The 21,402-nt window shown below is 43.6% G+C and overlaps 1 protein-coding gene across 1 annotated transcript in view; it reads left to right on the top strand.

The window, feature by feature from the left end:
- LOC126234877 (monocarboxylate transporter 12-like) overlaps window positions 1-21,402 on the top strand; it is a 184,539-nt gene that overhangs the window by 130,899 nt on the left and 32,238 nt on the right. Inside the window, exons 4-5 of the mRNA XM_049943618.1 lie at window positions 7,129-7,414; window positions 18,259-18,433. Coding sequence (XP_049799575.1) covers window positions 7,129-7,414; window positions 18,259-18,433 — 461 coding nt within the window. The remainder of the gene's footprint in view (window positions 1-7,128; window positions 7,415-18,258; window positions 18,434-21,402) is intronic.

Genomic DNA, 21,402 nt, shown 5'->3' on the forward strand with positions numbered 1-21,402 from the left:
GATCCAAATAAGGTTTACACATCATTTTCCCTATCAGGAGACTTTAGTAAATCTACACTAAAGTGAGCACATACTGTTTGCTGCTGCCTGACAGATAGCACAGTAAGGAATCTAGATCACAGTGTGGATATATATACAGTTATAATTAAAAAGAAATATTTTCACTTCTATGTGCTCATCGTTTCAAACTCTATGTGTCTCAGTGATTTTGACTTCTGTTCAGTCATAATACATGTAACAAATCCTTTTCTCCGTGTTAGTTTTGCATGAGCAAGATGCTAGAGTGTTAACTGAATCTTCCGTTGGTTCTTGGTGCAACAACATCATAATAAATGAAAAGCACCAATTTGCTTTTGTTCTACAGTATTGTTCTGTTAACCGGTTTTCGGCTTAGAAGGCCATCTTCAGATATTTACTGAGTAAGTCTTATCTCAGAAAACGTCTCAAGATAGCCTTGTAAGCCGAAAACCGGTTGACACAATAAAAATAATACTGTAGGACAAATGCAACCTGGTGCTTTTCATTCATTATGCTAGATTGTAATCTAACCCAGTGGTTATGTGGTGCTCAGATAGGTACAGGATCTGTCCTTTCAGAATTCTCAAATATTTTTAAACTACAGGAAGCAGTTCTTCTTATTACTGTCATCCAATATTTTGATGAAATAAGCTAAACTTATTTTTTTTTGTGAGTTCTTAAGCATTTTGTGGGGCTCTTCTGTTATTTTGCGAGCCGGCCGAAGTGGCCGTGCGGTTAAAGGCGCTGCAGTCTGGAACCGCGAGGCCGCTACGGTCGCAGGTTCGAATCCTGCCTCGGGCATGGATGTTTGTGATGTCCTTAGGTTAGTTAGGTTTAATTAGTTCTAAGTTCTAGGGGACTAATGACCTCAGCAGTTGAGTCCCATAGTGCTCAGAGCCATTTGAACCATTTTTTTGTTATTTTGCGGTCTTTCAAAACAGGGTGCCTGAATCCTGATACTAACCGAAAAATGGTACCTCTGTGACACCAGTAACCACAGGGATCTTACTTTGTGCCATGGTGGGCCCGGTGTACCTTTTCTGCAGGAATCTCAGCCAACTTATGCTTCCCTCTCCTGTATCTTACAGGTTTGCTGGTTGATATAATGGAATAAGGAAGAAAAATTAGGGTTCGATGTCCCGTCGACATCTAGGTCATTAGAGATGCAGCACAGGCTCTGGCTGCCTAAAAAATTGGGAAAGAAATCGGCCGTGACCCTTCAAGGGAACCATTCGGGCATTTGCCTAGAGCGAATTAGCGAAGTGGCGCAAAACCTTAAACAGGATGTCCGGAAGCAGATTTTTAACCGCCGTCCTTTCGAATGGGAGTCCAGTGAGCTAACCACTGCACCACCTCACTCGGTTTCAAATTGTGAGACTTTCCACAGTTCAGTGAATGAAGAGGTTGCAAATCATCAGCCACTTGCAAACAAAGATTTACTAGCCCTTTAACTAGGTTTCGATATTTGAAGAAATATCTTCTTCAGAAACAGTGGGTCTTGTTACATCACATGACGGTACATTAGATTAGATGAAACAGTGCGGCTCTGGTCGTATACAAAATTGACAAAACAAGAATTTTCCCGAGGCATGGCTTTAGATAGCAGCCAGATTACATGTATCGTACTTCACAATGAATGCCGACTATAAAATGCCGACAGGTACAGGCTCTTGTCAACATAAATTTGTAATAGATGTCACAGGATAAAATATTTGCGTAAGTTACGTGTACTTAATGCCAGGGACCAAGGGCAACAGCTCTTTCCGAAACTCCGTTTGCGTACAAGTTGAATAATATGCGAACTAAGCAAAGGTAGGGTGTAATCAAGCCAGAGTAGTCCCATACCCAGGAAACGAGCGTAGGCACCAGATACAGAAATAATGCTACGTCATTCTAGGCGAGGTACTCCCAGTGGAGGTCCTATAGCACTGCCTTCCTCCAGCCTGGTACAGAGTGTGAAGTGTGCACCGGTGTCGTTTGGATGGCTGTGATGACTGCTTGTTCAACGCAGTGTGGCGTTTGCTTTGTTGTGGATAACGTGAAGGGAGACTGTGGAACCCAGTACCGGCACTCGTGAATAGAACCAAGGGAGCTAACAAGTTTAGCATCCCTACCCGACGGACTGATCACCATCAGCGATGTCACATGTCCTCGCTTGATGAGATGCTGTGGAGACATTTGGAATTTAATCCAGGACATTCTAATAACGTAACTGATAAACCAGTACGCTGAAGGAAGTCCAACGGTCCTTGGATGATACCTCGGGAACGAATGGCAACTGATTGTTTATTTCGGACTGACACATTTTGTTTCCTGTTACGCAGATAAGTCTTGAGCATTGTTTAGCATTTCTGTGATGCCATAAAATTTTAACTTATTTGAAAGAATGTTGCGATTAATGCAGTAAAACACTTCTGACCAATCACAGAAACGAAATATTGTCTAATTCTCTTCCATAAAAGTCAGCTAAAACCAACTTTAGGGACCAGATCAGTAAAACAAAAACTGTATTTCAGAACATTTCGGGTTGACAGAGGAGATAGAGAAGATCCAAAGAAGAGCGGCGCGTTTCGTCACAGGGGTATTTGGTAAACGTGATAGCGTTACGGAGATGTTTTTATAAACTCAAGTGGCAGACTCTGCAAGAGAGGCGACCTGCATCGCGGTGTAGCTTGCTCGCCAGGTTTCGAGAGGGTGCGTTTCTGGATGAGGTATCGAATATATTGCTTCCCCCTACTTATACCTCCCGAGGAGATCACGAATGTAAAATTAGAGAGATTCGAGCGCGCACGGAGGCTTTCAGACAGTCGTTCTTCCCGCGAACCACACGCGACTGGAACAGGAAAGGGAGGTAATGACAGTGGCACGTAAAGTGCCCTCCGCCACACACCGTTGGGTGGCTTGCGGAGTATAAATGTAGATGTAGATGAACATTGAGAAATTTACGCTTCTAGTCAATCGTAGAAATGTCTTTCTGGTGCTGACGTAGGACTGTCCACTTTTCGTAGCATATGCGGGTATTGATGGAAGTGACCTGTGACTTTTTTTTTCCTTTTATTCCTGTCACATGCGTTATCTTCATCCAGAAGAATGGTTGCTCGAAATATGCACCACGCTACAGACGCAGGCTAAGGAGGACAGTATTATGCTGTGGATCACATTTATCTGTGTTTCCATGGCAGCTGTGACAGTAACAAGACACCACGGCAGCAGTGAGCTACGCGAACATTATTGTAGATCACTTGCATCCTCTCAGGCTTGATATCTTCCGCGACGGCAACGTTTCAGAAGGATAACTGTCAATGTTACAAGGTCAGAAACGAGCTATAGTTGTTAGAGTAACGTTACAGCGAACTCTTGTTCCGTGGGACGCCTTTTCTGTAGGCACCAAACTCGCCAGATCTGAATCTGACGGAACAAAATTATGAAGCTGTCGGGTGCCATCTCCGCGCCCACAAACCAACGGCCTATAATTTACGTGTATTGCTTGACCTGTGCAAAGACTTTTATCGCCACGTACGTACTCAGTAGGAGGACATGCTTAATTTTCCTGGTTTTTCATACGTCTAGGTTTTCGGATTTCTGCGATCAGAAGTATTGAAGTCATTTGTCCTTGATAATGATTACTTTTATAAACAATTGCTCTAGAGAAGAAAAGAATATTGTTTCTAAATTTTTAGTGTATAATTATCTCTTCTACACGACGAAATTCTTCGGAAAGAATAATGTAGATCGTTATGTATACTTATTAATGGGAAAGCAATGAGGACAGGTAAGAGATGGACCTCTGTAATGAATGAACGAAACAACCACAAGTTAAAATACCAGCAGTGACACAGACACAAAGGAAGACACTGTGCTCAGCTGGAAAAATACGTTTCATACCTTTCAACTGATTTGATTTATTCCGGTAATTGTGTGACCCCATTGCTCGTTCTAACAAGGGAACCTCCCCATCGCACCCCCCTCAGATTTAGTTATAAGTTGGCACAGTGGATAGGCCTTGAAAAACTGAACACAAATCAATCGAGAAAATAAGAAGAAGTTGTGTGGAACAGTGAAAAAAATTAGTAAAATATACAAACTGAGTAGTCCATGCAAAAGATACGCAACATCAGGGGGAATGTGAGGCTAGGAGCGCCGTGGTCCCGTGGTTAGCGTGAGTAGCTACGGAACGAGAGGTCCTTGCTTCAAGTCTCCCCTTCACTGAAAATTTTACTTTCTTTATTTTCCCAAAGTTATGATCTGTCCGATCGTTCACTAACGTCCCTGTTCATTGCAATAAGTTTAGTGTCTGTGTTTTGCGGCCGCACCGCAAAACCGTGCGATTAGTAGACGAAAGGACGTGCCTCTCCAATGGGAACCGAAAACATTTGATCGCAAGGTCATAGATCAACCGATTCCTCCACGGGATAACAAGTCTGATATATTCTATACGACACTGGTGACGGCATGTGCGTCACATGACAGGAATATCTTGTCGACCCACCTAACTTGTACACTTGGCGAATGGGTAAAAAGATTCTTCTACCTTGCCCGATTTAGGTTTTCTTGTGGATGTGATAATCACTCCCAAAAAAGTGATGAAAACATAAGAGTTTGTCACATAAACTGAAAATAAAAAATTAAACTTTTCACTCGAAGGAAGACTTGAACCTAGAACCTGTCGTTCCGTAGCTACTTTCGCTAACCACGGGACCACGGCGCTCCTAGACTCCCAGTGTCCTTGATGTTGCATATCTTCGCATGGACTACTCAGTTTGTATATATTACTAATTTTTTTCATAGTTCCACACAACTTCTTCCTGTTTTCTCGATTGATCTGTGTTCAGGTTTTCAAGGCCTATCCACTGTGCCAACTTATAACTAAATCTGAGGGGGGTGCGATGGGGAGGTTCCCTTGTAAGTAGGAACAGTGCTACAGAACAGATAGCCAGTAATTTGCAACGTTTAAAGGATTTATAATATTTAGTCTACCATTGTCACGACCGTCTCGTAAACAGTTTAGGCAGTGGCGTAGTAATAGTACGGTGTGTAGAGGCAACATTTTTTTGAACCTGGAAACTTCCCACACTTACAGTGACGTTATTTTGATAAAGGTTACTAGCCTGAATTTGATCGATTCACAGACCCTACACAAGTAGTGTGAAGCCTGTGAATGACTACAATCAGATAAACTACAAGATTTAGCTACTGCATCAGAAAATATCGGTGCTTGTCTTGATCGGTAGGTAATACACACCCTCCCCCCTAATCCAAGGCAAGGCGGATTCCGGCCGTGAAGCGGCTGGCCAAGTCCAGGCCCCAGCGGAACAGGGAAGGTGCACAGAGTCAAAGTCGGTGTGATATTTACTGGTTGTTCTTCAGAAACTCCCTAAGGAAAGCTTATTTAGGACATTGAATGTGTCCTCTTGCCTAAGCAGGTGGTGCGTGTCGTTGTTTGGAAGTTGTTGTCTGAGCTGATTTGCAACGTCATCGAAGAGTGGGCACTCGTACAGCACATGGTCTGGAGTGCCCAGCACGTTGGTGCAGCCCGCTTCCCAAACCGACGCAGGTAGGTCGGGTAGGGCCCATGTCCAGTAAGGTAAAGAAAACCAGCAGTCCTCTCGTAGGTTTGAGACATGTGGGCTTTGAAAGTTCCTCTATGTCTGACAGCAGCTCTTAAGTTCTGTGCCCAGTTTCCTCATTATTTCATTGATCCTACCATAGTTCTAACCCTCTCCTTTTTATTCCAAGCTTGTCCCCAACATAAACCCCCATTATTTCCATTACTTCTTCCCTCCTCTCCTTCTTCACCCAATACCAGGCATCCTGCTCCCTAATTTTGATATCTAGTGGACAGATCCCCAATAGCACTAGAAGCGTCCCGCCAGGAGGTGTTCTACATGATCCTATTGAACGCAGAAGCATATTTCGCTGCACCCTGCTTACGGCAATGGTAGGCATGACCCTCGTGAGCCTGTGTGACCAGACCCCTAATCTGTATCCTACTATCGATGTTAGGATGGTATTGTGGTAAATTCTGACTAGGTTAGGTGGGAAATGGAAACGTTTGTGACCTGTTCCGATAAGGTTATTTAGCAATGCGAGGGATATTTGTCAGATCTGCTCCAGGTGGCCAAAATTGGAACTAATTTTCTTTCTAGCGTGGGTCGGTCCTTCGTTAACGCATTAGCATATCTACCATGTTTCGCTGCCGTACGAGAGTCACAGCCCACACTGAATTTCTGCGAGCAGCTGCACTTCCACTATAACCACGTCATAACACAGGGCGGAACAAATAAAAGTGGCCCAGGGAACCCAGTTCCAAGGTAAAAAGAAACACAGCAGGGGAAAGGAAATACAGCACTAACCTGATATAACAGACGTTGAAGGTAACCACCATTCATGTCTTCACCATTGGGCTCTGGTCGGTATATTGCTGAAGGCGGATCGAAGCTGGCCTGCTTGAATTGGTGCAGTCACATCCACAATGTTCTACAGGGTACTTTGACACCATCAAACTTCTTAGTAAACAACTGACCACACCATTTCCACGACTTCGTTGTCACAAACACTCGCTGCACACTGAGTACCATGGTCGCCTTTGCACTGCTCCATTCATGCTGACACAGACCGCATTATGCTCTGAACTGGTGTGGCTCACATGGGGGGCGTACACGTGCTGTGCGCGTCATGGGGTCTGGTTATATGCATACATCCGCGTCCAATCGTATCCACTCGTCTAGGCCACTTTTGTTTGTCCCACCCTGTGCAAAAGAAAACAAAAAAAAAAAAAGGTTCAAATGGCTCTGAGCACTATGCGACATAACTTCTGAGGTCCTCCGTCGCCTAGAACTTAGAGCTAATTAAACCTAACTAACCTAAGGACATCACACACATCCATGCTCGAGGCAGGATTTGAACCTGCGACCGTATCGGTCGCTCGGTTCGAGACTGTAGCGCCTAGAACCGCACGGCCACTCCGGCCGGCGCCCTGCGCAAAGATTGCAAAATAAATAAAGTGATATTATTAGGCACTCGGTTATAGTGTTATAGCAAGAACATGTTTTGCTCTTGACAAACTCTACTTGCCAGTAAGCAGCTGAGTGAGCGGTGGTCTTCCGGCAGGCAGTGGGGCTGGCGCCTGGGCCTGCAGGCGGTGACGGTGCTGCTGTGCGCCGCCTTCTTCCTGGGCATGCTGTACCGCTCGGCGTCCATGTACCACCCGCAGCGGCGCGCCATCCAGCACCTGAAGAACCAGCGCAAGAAGGTCAAGCTGAAGAAGACGCCGCAGCACCGCCAGCCCAAGCAGCCCTTCTTCGACCTGACGCCACTGCGCATCCGCGCCGTGCAGCTTCTCATGCTGGCCGCCGCCGTCGCTGCCTTCGGAGTCTACTCGCCACTCTTCTACCTGGTGAGTCCTAAGGAGTAGGAGCAGAGTAGTGTTTAACGTTCCGTCGACAACGAGGTCATTAGAAATGGAGTAAAAGCTCGGATTAGGGAAGGATGGGGAAGGAAATCGGCCGTGTCCTTTTCAAAGGAACCATACTGGCGTCTGGCTGAAGTGGTTTAGGACAATCACAGAAAACGTAAAGCATGAAGGTCGGACCCGTGTTTGAACTGTCGTCCTCCCGAATGCGAGTTCAGTCTGCTAACCACAGAGCCACCTCGCTCGGCTGATAAGTCGTCTGTCAACACGTCGCTGTATATAGTGTAGTAACTATGTTCCGACTGTCACATCGAACAAACCAAGCGCCTTATTTAAGTTTTTGTTCTGTCTGCAGTTCTTTGCCTGCAGTCTGTGTACGCGCTGAAATCCACAGGGCACAATTCCGTAGCGCGCCACACTGTAACATGGTACAGAAGTGTACGGCCGTTTTGACTATTGCAGATAGCATAAGGAACGAAGTTGCATAACTACCGTGGCCTCTTGTAGACCATCAGAAGTTAAGTGTAGGCTACGGTAGATTTCCCTGTAGCTTTGTTGAGTTAATGTCGTTACCTATATGTTAAGTGTGTTACATACCTATCTGGAGTTATCTCATAACGATTGCTTTCTTTGCACATGCGATCAATCTCTTACTAGATTGCCCTAAAAACAGGAGGCGGTGAATTTTCTACAAACGGAGTGAGGATATATAAAGCGCTGGGAAACTTACGAAACATTTTTGTTACACCCAATAATCATCGTGCCAGTTATTTAAAAATAAACTAAATTAACTGCAAAACTGAAATTTTCATCATTTTATTCAGATTTTATTAGGAAACTGTCGCTTTGTAACGGGAAACAGAGGGACGTTGTAGCATAAATAAAGGATACGATACACATTTATCATACAACAAAAGAAAACACAATTCACACAACAAAAACTTTAAATAAATAGAACGCAAAACAAAATTATATCAAACATCGCTTCAATACTTCTTCCAACGTATACATAATATGTTTCTGTTATTCAGAAACAACTTTCGTACTTATCAATAATAACAGGAAATTCTCGCCCTTGTTCATGGTAAAAATACCCTATTGAAAACAAAATAATAGCAATAATTACATAACCATTGTATGTATACTGTCGCAGAAGACGCTGGGTAGCACAATCGCCGTGGTGTAGTGGTTATGATACTAGACTGTTGCATGGAGGGTCGTGAGGTCAATACTGTAAAATTTTAATTTCTACATTCGGTTCGTGTACAAATGTCAACAATGATTGTACTGGAATGTTCTATAATTGTATATACAGGGTAGTGCATTGATCGTGACTGGGCCAAATATCTCACGAAATCAACGTCAAACGAAAAAGCTACAAAGACGAAACTTGCCTAGCGTGAAGGGGGAAACCAGATGGCGCTATGGATGGCCCGCTAGATGGCGCTGCCATAGGTCAAACGGATATCAACTGCGTTTTTAAAATACGAAACCCCCCCCCCCCCTTTTTATTTCAATTCGAGTATTACGTAAAGAAACATGAACCTTTTAGTTGGACCATTTTTTTCGCTTTGTGATAGCTGGCGCTGTAATAGTCACAAGCATATGGCTCACAATTTTAGACGAACAGTTGGTAACAGGTGGGCTTTTTAAATTAAAGTACAGAACGTAGGTACGTTTGAACATTTTATTTCGGTTGAACATTTTATTTCGGTTGTTCCAATTTGATACGTGTACCTTTGTGAACTTATCATTTCTGAGAACGCATGCTGTTACAGTGTGATCATCTGTAAATACCACATTAATGCAATAAATGCTCAAAATGATGCCCGTCAACCTCAATGCATTTGACAATACGTGTAACGACATTCCTCTCAACAGCGAGTAGTTCGCCCTCCGTAATGCTCGCACATGCATTGACAATGCGCTGACGCATGTTGTCAGGCGTTGTCGGTGGATCACGATAGCAAATATCCTTGAACTTTCATCACAGAAAGAAATCAGGGGACGTCAGATCCGGTGAACGTGAGGGCCATGGTGTGGTGCTTCGAAGACCAATCCACCTGTCATGAAATATGCTATTCAATAGCGCTTCAATTGCACGCCAGCTATGTGCCGGATATCCATCATGTTGGAAGTGCATCGCCATTCTGTCATCAGTGAAACGTCTTGTTAGTAACATCGGTAGAACATTACGTAGGAAATCAGCATACATTACACCATATAGATTGCCATCGATATAATGGGGGCCAATTATCCTTCCTCCCCTATTGTCGCACCATACATTAACCCGCCAAGGTCGCTGATGTGTCACTTGTCGAATCGATCGTGTATTTTCCGTTGCCCAATAGTGCGTATTATGCCGGTTTACGCTTCCGCTGTTGGTGAATGACGCTTCATCGCTAAATCGAACGCGTGCAAAAAATCTGTCATCGTCTCGTAATTTCTCTTGTGCCCAGTGGCAGAACTGTACACGACGTTCAAAGTCGTCGCCATGCAATTCTTGGCGCATAGAAATATGGTACGGGTGCAATCGATGTTGATGTAGCATTCTCAACATCGATGTTTTTGAGATTCCCGATTCTCGCGCAATTTGTTTGCTACTGATGTGCGGATTAGCCGCGTTAGAAGCTGAAACATCTACTTAGGCATCATCATTTGTTGCAGGTCGTGGTTGACCTTTCACATGTGACTGAACACTTCCTGTTTCCTTAAATAACGTAACTATCCGGCGCACGGTCCGGACACTTGGAGGATGTCGTCCAGGATACCGAGCAGCATTCATAGCACATGCCCGTTGGGCATTTTGATCACAACAGCCATATATCTACACGATATCGACCTTTTCCGCAATTGGTAAACGGTCCATTTTAACACGGGTAATGTATCACGAAGCAAACACTGTCCGCACTGGGGGAATGTTACGTGATACCACGTACTAATACGTTTGTGACTATTACAGCGCCATCACAAACCGAAAAAAATGGTTCAACTAAACATTCATAGTTCCTTACGTACTACACGAATATGTAATAAAAAATTGGGGCTCCTATTTAAAAAAACGCAGTAGATATCCGTTTGACCTACGGCAAAGCCATCTAGCGGGCCAACTATAGCGCCATTTAGTTTCCCTCTTGAAGCTAGACGAGTTTCGTTCTTTGTAGTTTTTTTCTTTTGATGCTTATTTCGTGAGATATTTGGCCCGGTCACTATCAATGGACCACCCTGTACACCGTATGTGTTCTGGCCAGAGGCAGTTCCCTACGAGCTCTTGTATGTGCAAGTGTTTTATAAACCTTCGTTAACTGAAGTTAGTGTTCGTCATTCATGTAATTACACCTTCTTCTACGTGACAATATAAATTTTATTACTTATAAAATGCAATTTATATTCTGTAAATATGTAAAATACATATTGGAGAAACGCTTAATAATATCCTGTTATAATTAATTATAAAACAAACAGGCAAACAGAAACGAGAACTCGTCGGTTTCCAGTTTCTCTCTTACGCATTCATTTATGCTTTTTCTGCTAGCAATGCCACCAGCACTACCGATAATCCCACCATATACAACATCATTCATGCTGTATACCAAAACTACCGTACCGTAATTTTGGTAGAACCCAATTTTAGTCAGGAATGATCTTGGTTTGCGTAAGGAGGATATCATTCGTATTTCTTGCAGTTGTTGCATGTCATACAAAGGTCAGGGCATGTAGACCATGGAGAACTTGTGTATTGAGCATAAGAGTCACACACGATTACAGCAGACCCATTCCAGAATATTGTCCAGTTACCGGTCGCCCGATGGAATATAACGGCTCAGAAACTCTGACGTCCACCTCCAGATACTGGGATAGTATTGTTGACGAAGCATTTGAAATTAAATTACCAAAGACTTTATGAAGAGAAACAAAAGTGTCTGCTGAAATTCCGCCTGGAATCCTGTTCCTTCCTTGGCCAAACAATGGAGGGATAGAGAGTTCACGTCACTTGCCCAACCGTTGGTAATTAATTTTCACTATCGATATTTCGAAGATGGATTAAATAAGGGCAAACCTACGTTCCTAGCATTTGTAGACTTAGAGAAAGCCTTTGAAAATGTTGACTGGCATACTCTCTTTCAAATACTGAAAGTAGCAGGGGTCAAATACAGGGAGCGAAAGGCTATTTACATTTTGTACAGAAACCATGTGGCAGTTATAAGAGTCGAGGGGCATTACAGGGAAGCAGTGGTAGGTAAGTGAGTGACACAGGTTTGTATCCTATCCCCGATGTTATTCAAAATGGTTCAAATGGCTCTGAGCAATATGCGACTTAACTTCTGAGGTCATCAGTCGCCTAGAAGTTAGAACTAATTAAACCTAACTAACCTAAGGACATCACACACATCCATGCCCGAGGCAGGATTCGAACCTGCGACCGTAGCGGTCGCTCGGCTCCAGACTGTAGCGCCTAGAACCGCACGGCCACGCCGGCCGGCGCCCCGATGTTATTCAATATGTGTATTGAGCAAGCAGTAAAGGAAACAAAAGAAAAATTCGGAGCAGGAATTAAAATCCATGAAGAAGAAATTAAAACTTTGAGGTTTGCGATGACATTGTAATTCTGTCAGAGACAGCAAATGACTTGGAACAACAGTTGAACAGAATAGACAGTGTCTTGAAAGGAGGATATAAGAACATCAACAAAAGCAAAACAAGGCTAATGGAATGTAGTAGAATTAAATCGGGTGATGCTGTGGGAATCAGATAAGGAAATTAGACACAGTAATAAATGAGTTTTGCTGTTGGGGCCCAAAATAAATGATGATGGTCGAAGTGGAGAGGATATAAAATGTAGACTGGCAATGACAAGGAAAGCGTTTCTGAAGAAGAGAAATTTGTTAACATCGAGTATAGATTTAAGTGTCAGGAAGTCGTTTCTGAAGGTATTTGTATGGACTGTAGCAGTGAATGGAAGTGAAACATGGGCGATAAATAGTTTAGACAAGGAGACAAAGAACCTTTCTAAATGTGGTGCTAAAGAAGAATGCTGAAGATTAGATGGGTAGATCACATAACTAATGAGGAGTTACTGAATAGAACTGGGGAGAAGAGATATTTATGGTACAATTTAACTAGAAGAACGGATCGGTTGATAGGACATGTTCTGCGGCATCAAGGGATCATGGCAGCATGGAGGGTAAAAATCGTAGAGGGAGACCAAGAGATGAATATGCTAAGCAGGTTCAGAGGGATGGGTACTTTGAGGTGAAGAAGTTGGCACAGGATAGAGTAGGATGGAGATCTGCATCAAACCAGTTTCTGGACTGAAGACCACAACAACAACATCGGTACCTTCTGACGTTGGTCATCTTTGATTATGTGTTGGTGCTAGTTTTACGTGTGCGGGTGTGTGTGTGTCTGTGTACGTGTGTGTCTGTGTCTGTGTCTATGTGTGTGTGTGTGTGTGTGTGTGTGTGTGTGTGTGTGTGTTTGTGTGCTTTGTCTTTCTGCAGCATATGCCAAACTATGGTTCTGGGTGGGCGTAGTCCCTCATTCCGAAGTTTCAAATTTCTCTATACAGCGATTATGCGCTGTGGAATTCAAGGTCATAGCTACCCTACACCTGGTATGCAATGTAAATTCACCGGTGAGCCAAAACATGATGACGATCTGCTTGGCAGCAACGCGTTTGTCCACCTTCGGAACGCAATATGTGTCGTGGATTCGACAAATCCATTGTGCTAACTGATCTATCCGTAGGCCACGATCTACGTCAAATTATGGTCTGGTGTTTTATGGGCATGGAACTCTCACTCAATAGTGTCATAGTAGTGCTGAATCAATTTTAGATCAGTGAATTTGATGACTATAACTTCACGTAAAGCGTGCTACGGGACTTAAGTTCATTGTCATGTTCGTCAAACGGGTGTGGCACGATTCTGGCCTTGCCATTTTGGAAGATGCAGAAGCGCTTGGGGAAGACATCAAGTGACATGGGATGCAGGCTGTCCGCAAAGAAGTCACGTAATCCACAGCTGTCATGTTGCTTTCGTCACTGTCACAGGTGCACGACAGTCTTGTAGAATGTCCCCATATAATAATACTGTCTCCCAGAGGCCTTCGTCCGTGGTGCGGTACATGTTTCCGGGAGACGTTCTACTAGTTGACAACGTTTCCGGACATGATTACCGACCTGGTGTGACAAGAAATGTAATTAATCCGACGATGTGATGCGTTTCCATTGACCCACGGACCACTTTTGACGATTCTGTGTTTATTGCAATTGTGACTGATGATGTCGTTGGGACAACGTTGTAACACGTTAAGAGCCATCTGCTGCAGACTCCCATGGTCAACAATGTGCGCTGAACTGTTTACTCCAATACACTTGAGCCTGTAACAGCAGGAAGGAAATCCTTAATATTAGGAGCGTGAAACTAAATCTCAGACAATGGCTTAAGCCTTTCCGTCTTAGAAATTAGATCTGGGCTCTAGAGTGTGGATGAAAATCACAAATTAACGTGGTACCAACACGTTTTCGGGAGGTGGAGCCCCACGGTTCTTACGTATTTCAGAAATATTGTATTGTCTACTTTAGCTGCTGGCAAAATTGTTACATAAGTATACAACCAGTTTCGGTCGTCTGACCATCATCAGTTCATTAAAAAGTACTTACAGTGTCACGTTAGATTAAATAGAAAACAACTGTCGTCAGATTATAGAACCATGAAGTACACACTGTTATCATAATATGAATTACATCGTCAATCTATATAAACTCTGCTAAGTAGTGTATGTATGAATGAGTACACGATCTCGATTTTGCCTGAATTAATCCTGTAAATACTTAAATGAACCTGATGATGGTCAGGTGACTGAAACTGGTTGTATAAATAAAGAATTGTACCAGCAGCTCAAGGCGATGAGACGACTTTTTTTTCTAATTCTAAGATAGTATCTTCGATCCAGAAGTAAGTTTAAGTACATCCAACCAACATGTTTGCAAAGGGTGACGGTACTTGAATCCGAACGAGGTTCTATTAGTGATTGTTATGAGAAATTCAAAAAAATGGTTCAAATGGCTCTGAGTTCATCAGTCCCCTAGAAATTGGAACTACTTAAACCTAAGTAACCTAAGGACATCACACACATCCATGCCCAAGGCAGGATTGGAACCGGCGACCGTAGCGGTCTCGCGGTTCCAGACTGTAGCGCCTAGAACCGCTCGGCCACTCCGGCCGGCTGAGGAATTCAGAGTTCCAGTGCATACCCTGTTGGAAGGAAGTATTTCGCACAGTAGTATCCCAAAGCCTAGAGGCTATTTCCAGTTCATAACAAAATTCACTTAGGACCCGAAGCCACAAGCCAACTCGATGTACGTTTTGGTAACTATAATTAGTTTGTAATAGTACTGTTTCACTCAGTCATCAGATATGTGAAAATCGACTTTTTATTCAAATTGATGGGGAGATCCTAATCAAGAAACTCGTTTCCAAAAGGTACCAGATCTATAAAATATAATTTAACAGGAGGGACAAAAAAGTTTTACAGCTACAGTAGGATCACACTATGTTTTGTAGCTCTGTTATTATATTCAGGCAGATGTTGAGACGCATTACGCCTAGTATCTCTATTAAATGTTCTTTGTTTAATTCTTATTGCATAAATAAATATCAATTTGATAGCCTTTGGCAAACAATCGTGTTAAGTTTGGTGACTGTTGATATGGAGTTTCCGTTGGTGATTCACAGCTTTCATCTGATATATCAGACCATAATTTAATTAAAAAAGTACAATGGACACAAAAGAACGCCAGACACGTCCTTACTACATGCAATGTCATGTGCACAGACGTCGGCCATTTCGGGTGTGACGTCATTACCAAGAAGACCAATGATTGGCTGCCGGGATTTGGTACTTCTTGGAAACGAAATAAGACTGTATCTGGTATTCTTCACCATGAACAGCAAGTCTTAAGGGGAAATATATAAAGGATATGGTACATTTTCGCATTCACAGCAGTTTTTGTCACATAGGTAATGGTTCTATGTAGTGCTGCAGCCTATTATCTCATTTTTAAAATTTTTCGTGTTTGGTACCGTTTGGAAATGAGCTTCTTAACTAGGACGTACTAGTTCACATTGTCTTTGCTGTTCCCGTGGTCGCAGTCACTAATGCCAATTTCCTGTAATCCTACAATCCTACAGCATATGCAACAACCATAACAGGCTGATTCATGGTCTGTCTTGATCATGGTGGCTGTATTGTTAAACAGCTGTTTCTAAGGAGCATGGAACGTTTGTGAAAACTGAAGAAAATTTGGGTCCCAAAGGCAATCCTAAAAATTAAACCTAGAACCTTGGCTATGTACATGGATGCAAAGTCGGCTGTCTCATTTTATATAGTTCTTTGAAATCGGATGAACCTACGAGAAACACTCTGAAGTTTAAACTACGTTTATATACATAAGAGCATAAGAAACTGGTACACCTGCCGAATATCGTGTAGCGCCCTGGCGAGCTCGCAGAGCTGCGCAACACGACGTGGCATTGACTCGACTAATGTCTGAAGTAGTGTTGGACGGAACTGACACCATGAATCCTGCGGGACTGTCCATAAATCTGTAGGAGTTCGAGGGGGCGGAGATCTCTTCTGAACAGGAAGTTGCAAGGCATGCCAGATATTCCCAATGATGTTCATGTCTGTGGACTTTGGTGGGAAGCGGAAGTGTTTAAACTCAGAAGAGTGTTCCTGCAGTCGCTCTGTAGCAATTCTTGGCGTGTGGGGTGTCGCATTGTCCTGCCGACATTGCCCAAGACCGTTCTAATGCAAAATGGACATGAATGGATGGAGGTGATCAGACAGGATCCTTAGGTACGTGTCATCCGTCGAAGTCGTATCTAGATATATAAGGAGTCCCATATCACTCCAGCTACACACGCGCCACACCATTACAGAGCTTCCACCATCTTGAATAATCCCTTGCTGACTTGCAGGATCCACGGAGTCAAGAGGTTGTGTCCATACTCTTGCACGTCCATCTGCTCTATACAGTTTGAAACGAGGCTCGTCCGACCAGGCAACATGTCTCCAGTCATCAGCAGTCCAGTGTCTGCGCTGACGGGCCCCGGCGAGACGTAAAGCTTTGTGTCGTGCAGTCATTAAGGGTAGACGAGTGGGCCTTCGGCTCAGAAAGCCCATATTGATGATGTTTCGTTGAATGGTTCGCACGCTGACACTTGTTGATGGCTCAGCACTGAATTCTGCAGTAATTTGCGGAAGGGTTCACTTCTGTCGCGTTGAAAGATTCTCTTCTGTCGTCGTAGGTCCTGTCCTTGCTGGATCTTTTTCCGGCAGCAATGATGTCAGAGATTTGATATTTTACCGGAGTCTTGATATTCACTATAAACTTTTGAAATGGTCGTACGGGAAAACCCCCCTTCATCGCTGCCTCTGAGATCGTGCATCGACTATAACACCACGTTCAAACTCACTTAAACCTTGATAACCTGCCTTTGTAGCAGCACTAACCGATCTAACAACTGAGCCACACACTTGTTGTTATATATAGCGTTGCCGACCGCAGTACCGTGTCCCGCCTGTTTACTTACAAGGGAACCTCCCCATCGCACCCCCCTCATATTTAGTTATAATTTGGCACAGTGGATAGGCCTTGAAAAACTGAACGCAGATCAGTCGAGAAAACAGGAAGAAGTTTTGTGGAACTATGAAAAAATAAGCAAAATATACAAACTGAGTAGTCCATCGGCAACATAGGCAATATAAAGGAGGCTGTAAGCACACGAGCGACGTGGTACCGTGGTCAGCGTGAGCAGCTGCGGAGCGAGAGGTCCTTGGTTCAAGTCTTCCCTCGACCGAAAAGTTATGATCTGTCCGTTCGTTCATTGACGTCTCTGTTCACTGTAACAAGTTTAGTGTCTGTGTTTTGCGACCGCACCGCAAAATCGTGCGATTAGTAGACGAATGGACGTGCCTCTCGAATGGGAACCGAAAACATTTGATCCAGTAAAACACGTCTTATATATTCCATACGACACTGGTGACGGCATGTGCGTCACATGACAGAAACATGTTTTCGACCCACCTAACTTGCACACTTGGCGAATGGGTAAAAAGTTTCTTCTACCTTGCCTGATTTAGGTTTTCTTGTGGATGTGATAATCACTCCCAAAAACGTGATGAAAACATAAGAGTGTGTCACATAAACTGCAACAAATGAATGCAACAGTTTCACAGTCGCACAGTTTCCTCTGTGCTCTCTCAAAACATATGTTTTTAACGTTTTCAAATTTTTCCGTGTGTAGACCGTCAAATCCTGTTTATGTCCAAGGAAATCTGAACATGTCCTGGAATTTTGGAGAGCGAAGTTGATTATGTTTGAGTGCATGAACTCTGATAATTGTCTGAAAATAAAAAATTTCACTCGATGGAAGACTTGAACCAAGGACCTCTCGTTCCGCAGCTGCTCACGCTAACCACGGGACCACGGCGCTCTCGAGCTCGCATTATTCTAAAAACTGCTTATCCCGCACATGGACTACTCAGTTTGTATATTTTGATTATTTTTCATAGTTACACATAACTTCTTCCTGTTTTCTCGATTGGTCTGTGTTCAGTTTTTCAAGGCCTATCCACTGTGCCAACTTATAACTAAATCTGAGGGGGGTGCGATGGGGAGGTTCCCTTGTTAGCTCTGTATTTGAATACGCATGCCTGAACCAGTTTCTTTGGCGCATCAATGTATTTGTGTGTGACTAGTCTAGTACCTGTTGCATGTAGAGTTACTGCCGCTCTGTGTGACGTGAAGCTGTGGCGTTTAGGCCCTGCAAGGACAGCGCGAGGGCCTGGACGAGCGGGCGCTGGTGCTTCTGCAGACGTTCCTGGGCTGCTCCACGGCTCTGGGCTGCGTGGGCTTCGGGCTGATGGTGGTGCGCGCCAGCGACCAGTGCCTCGTCTCCAGGCAGTACCTCTGCCAGGCCGCCATGGTCGGCATCGGTACGTAACGTACACCCTGACGTATCATTCCCAGCGCAGAAACTCACTGAGATATAGGCTATACTAACTCGAAACCATTTCTCACACGATCGATATATTCCACTCCTCCCTTTATCAGATAGTGTCCCTGTCTGGACTATATTTATTGTCTCATATTTGAGTTGACTTATCTTAGAAAATAGATTTAAAAAAGGCAAACGTACGTTTCTAGCATTTGTAGACTTAGATAAAGTTTTCGATAGTGTTGACTGAAATACTCTCTTTCAAATTCTGGAGGTGGCAGGGGTAAAATACAGGGAGCGAAAGACTATTTACAGTTTGTACAGAAACCAGATGACAGTTATAAGAGTCGAAGGCCATGAAAGGGAAGCAGTGGTTGGGAAAGGGGTGGGACAGGGTTGTAGCCATTCCCGATGTTATTCAATCTGTATACTGAGCAAGCAGTGAAGGAAACAAAAGAAAAATTCGGAGTAGGAATTAATATCCATGGACAAGAAATTAAAACTTTGAGGTTCGCCGACGACATTGTAATTCTGTCAAAGACAGCAAAGGGCCTGGAAGAGCAGCTGAACGGAATGAACAGTGTCTTGAAAGGAGGATATAAGATGAACATCAACAAAAAGCAAAACGAGGATAATGGAATGTAGTCGAATTAAGTCGGGTGATGCTGAGGGAATTAGATTAGGAAATGAGACACTCAAAGTAGTAAAGGAGTTTTGCTATTTGGGGAGCAAAATAACTGATGACGGTCGAAGTAGAGAGGATATAAAATGTAGACTGGCAATGGCAAGGAAAGCATTTCTGAAGAAGAGAAATTTGTTAACATCGAGTATAGATTTAAGTGTCAGGAAGTCGCTTCTGAAAGTATTTGTATGGAGTGTAGCCATGTATGGAAGTGAAACATGGACCCTAAATAGTTTGGACAAGAAGAGAATACAAGCTTTTGAAATGTGGTGCTACAGAATAATGCTGAAGATTAGATTGGTAGATCACATAACTAATAAAGAAGTATTGAATAGGATTGGTGAGAACAGAAGTTTGTGGCACAACTTGACTAGAAGAAGGGATCGGTTGGTAGGACATGTGAGGCATCAAGGGATCACAAATTTAGTATTGGAGGGCAGCGTGGAGGGTAAAAATCGTAGAGGGAGATCAAGAGATGAATACACTAAGCAGATTCAGGAGGATGTAGGCTGTGGTAGGTACTGGGAGATGAAGAAGCTTGCACAGGATAGAGTAGCGTGGAGAGCTGCATCAAACTAGTCTCTGGATTGAAGACCACAACAACAACAATTTGAACTGATGGATATGGTGGTGGATTTCTTCCATATTTTATGTGAAAAACTCACAGTTGCAAGGTGTCAGTTCCAGCAACCGACCTCGCGAGAAAATTTGGACCTTAATTATCAGCAGAATACAAAACGCTCCTATCACAGCAGAAAAAAGTGAATAAGTCCTCGGCACAGTTAGAGATGTAAAAGAATGGAACTAGCTTTATGACTTATGTCAGGTTTGAACACATTTAAATAAAAAAAGCTCGAAATATCACGTTTTTACTTGTTAATATTAGTGCCCACGTCATGTCATGTAATGCATCGTATCAAATAACAAATCCACCTTCATAAATTTTTCCCCCAACAAACACTTCAACCACATGATATTACACATTGTGTACTATGGTTGGTTGTTGAAACTTGTGGATTTCGGGCACAGGATCAGGGTCTTTAGGCCACAAATAGCGAGATGTAAATGTAGCAACACCTAGCAGCTAACAGAGATCATTAAATGTATGTAAATTGAACGTGGAGAATGGAGGAAAGGAAAGGAAAAGTGAGAGATGACTGCTTTTAGCTGCACTGGGACATTACGCGGAATCGGCGGCGACGAGTGATAATCTGTGCCCGACGGGGATTCGAACCCGGTATCTCCTGCTTACTAGGCATGTGCCGTAACCATTGCACCACCCGGGACACAGTGTTATCGCAACTGCACGGACTATCTCTGCTCGCCTCACGGCCGATGCACACTCCCATCGAACGTCACCTATCAGCAGTCCCTGTCTGTTACCTTCACATTCTCTCTTCCGAGGTTCCCAGAGGAGGTCGAATGTGTTTGTGCATCTGCAATGAAGAAGATGGATTCATTGCCATCTAGGCCTATCAGATCACATGAATGTGCGGTGTCTGTTCTTTCGGACATGTCCGAAAGAACACACACCACACATTATTATAAATAGAGTTCATTACACTGGGAACTAGGATTAACAAGTAAAACAGAGCGAAAATGTCACGATTTGCCGGCCAGGGTGGCCGAGCAGTTCTATGCGCTTCAGTCTGGAACCGCGCGGCCGCTACGGTCGCAGGTTCGAATCCTGCCTCGGGCATGGGTGTGTGTGTTGGCCTTAGGTTAGTTAGGTTTAAGTAGTTTTAAGTTCTAGGGGACTGATGACCGCAGATGTTAAGTCCCATAGTGCTCAGAGCCATTTTGTCAAGATTTTTTATTCAAATATCTTTGAAGCTGCCAGATAAGTCGAAAAGGCAGTTTCCTTCTTTTACGTCCCAAACTTTGACAAGGACATATTCGCTTTTTCTGAGCTCTGGAAGGAGCATTTTACGTTCTTGTTCCTAGCTTTTACACTGCCATAGCTTGACAACTGATGCAGATTTTTGTTGACCCTGGTGTCGACTGACGCAGTATAGGTCTTTTTAATTACCTTTCAAACCATGTTGTTTATATCACGGTAACGGGTAAAGCTTTCACAAAACAACAGGACGAGCTTAACTACAGTTGTTTGTCTACCTTCTTAAAAAATTTGAACAGATTCATACATGTCTGAAACATACGAGGGCTGTTCGGAAGCCGGCCGCGGTGGTCTCGCGGTTCTAGGCGCGCAGTCCGGAACCGTGCGACTGCTACGGTCGCAGGTTCGAATCCTGCCTCGGGCATGGATGTGTGTGATGTCCTTAGGT

Source organism: Schistocerca nitens, chromosome 2, assembly GCF_023898315.1.
Source record: "Schistocerca nitens isolate TAMUIC-IGC-003100 chromosome 2, iqSchNite1.1, whole genome shotgun sequence".
Lineage (NCBI taxonomy): Eukaryota > Metazoa > Arthropoda > Insecta > Orthoptera > Acrididae > Schistocerca > Schistocerca nitens.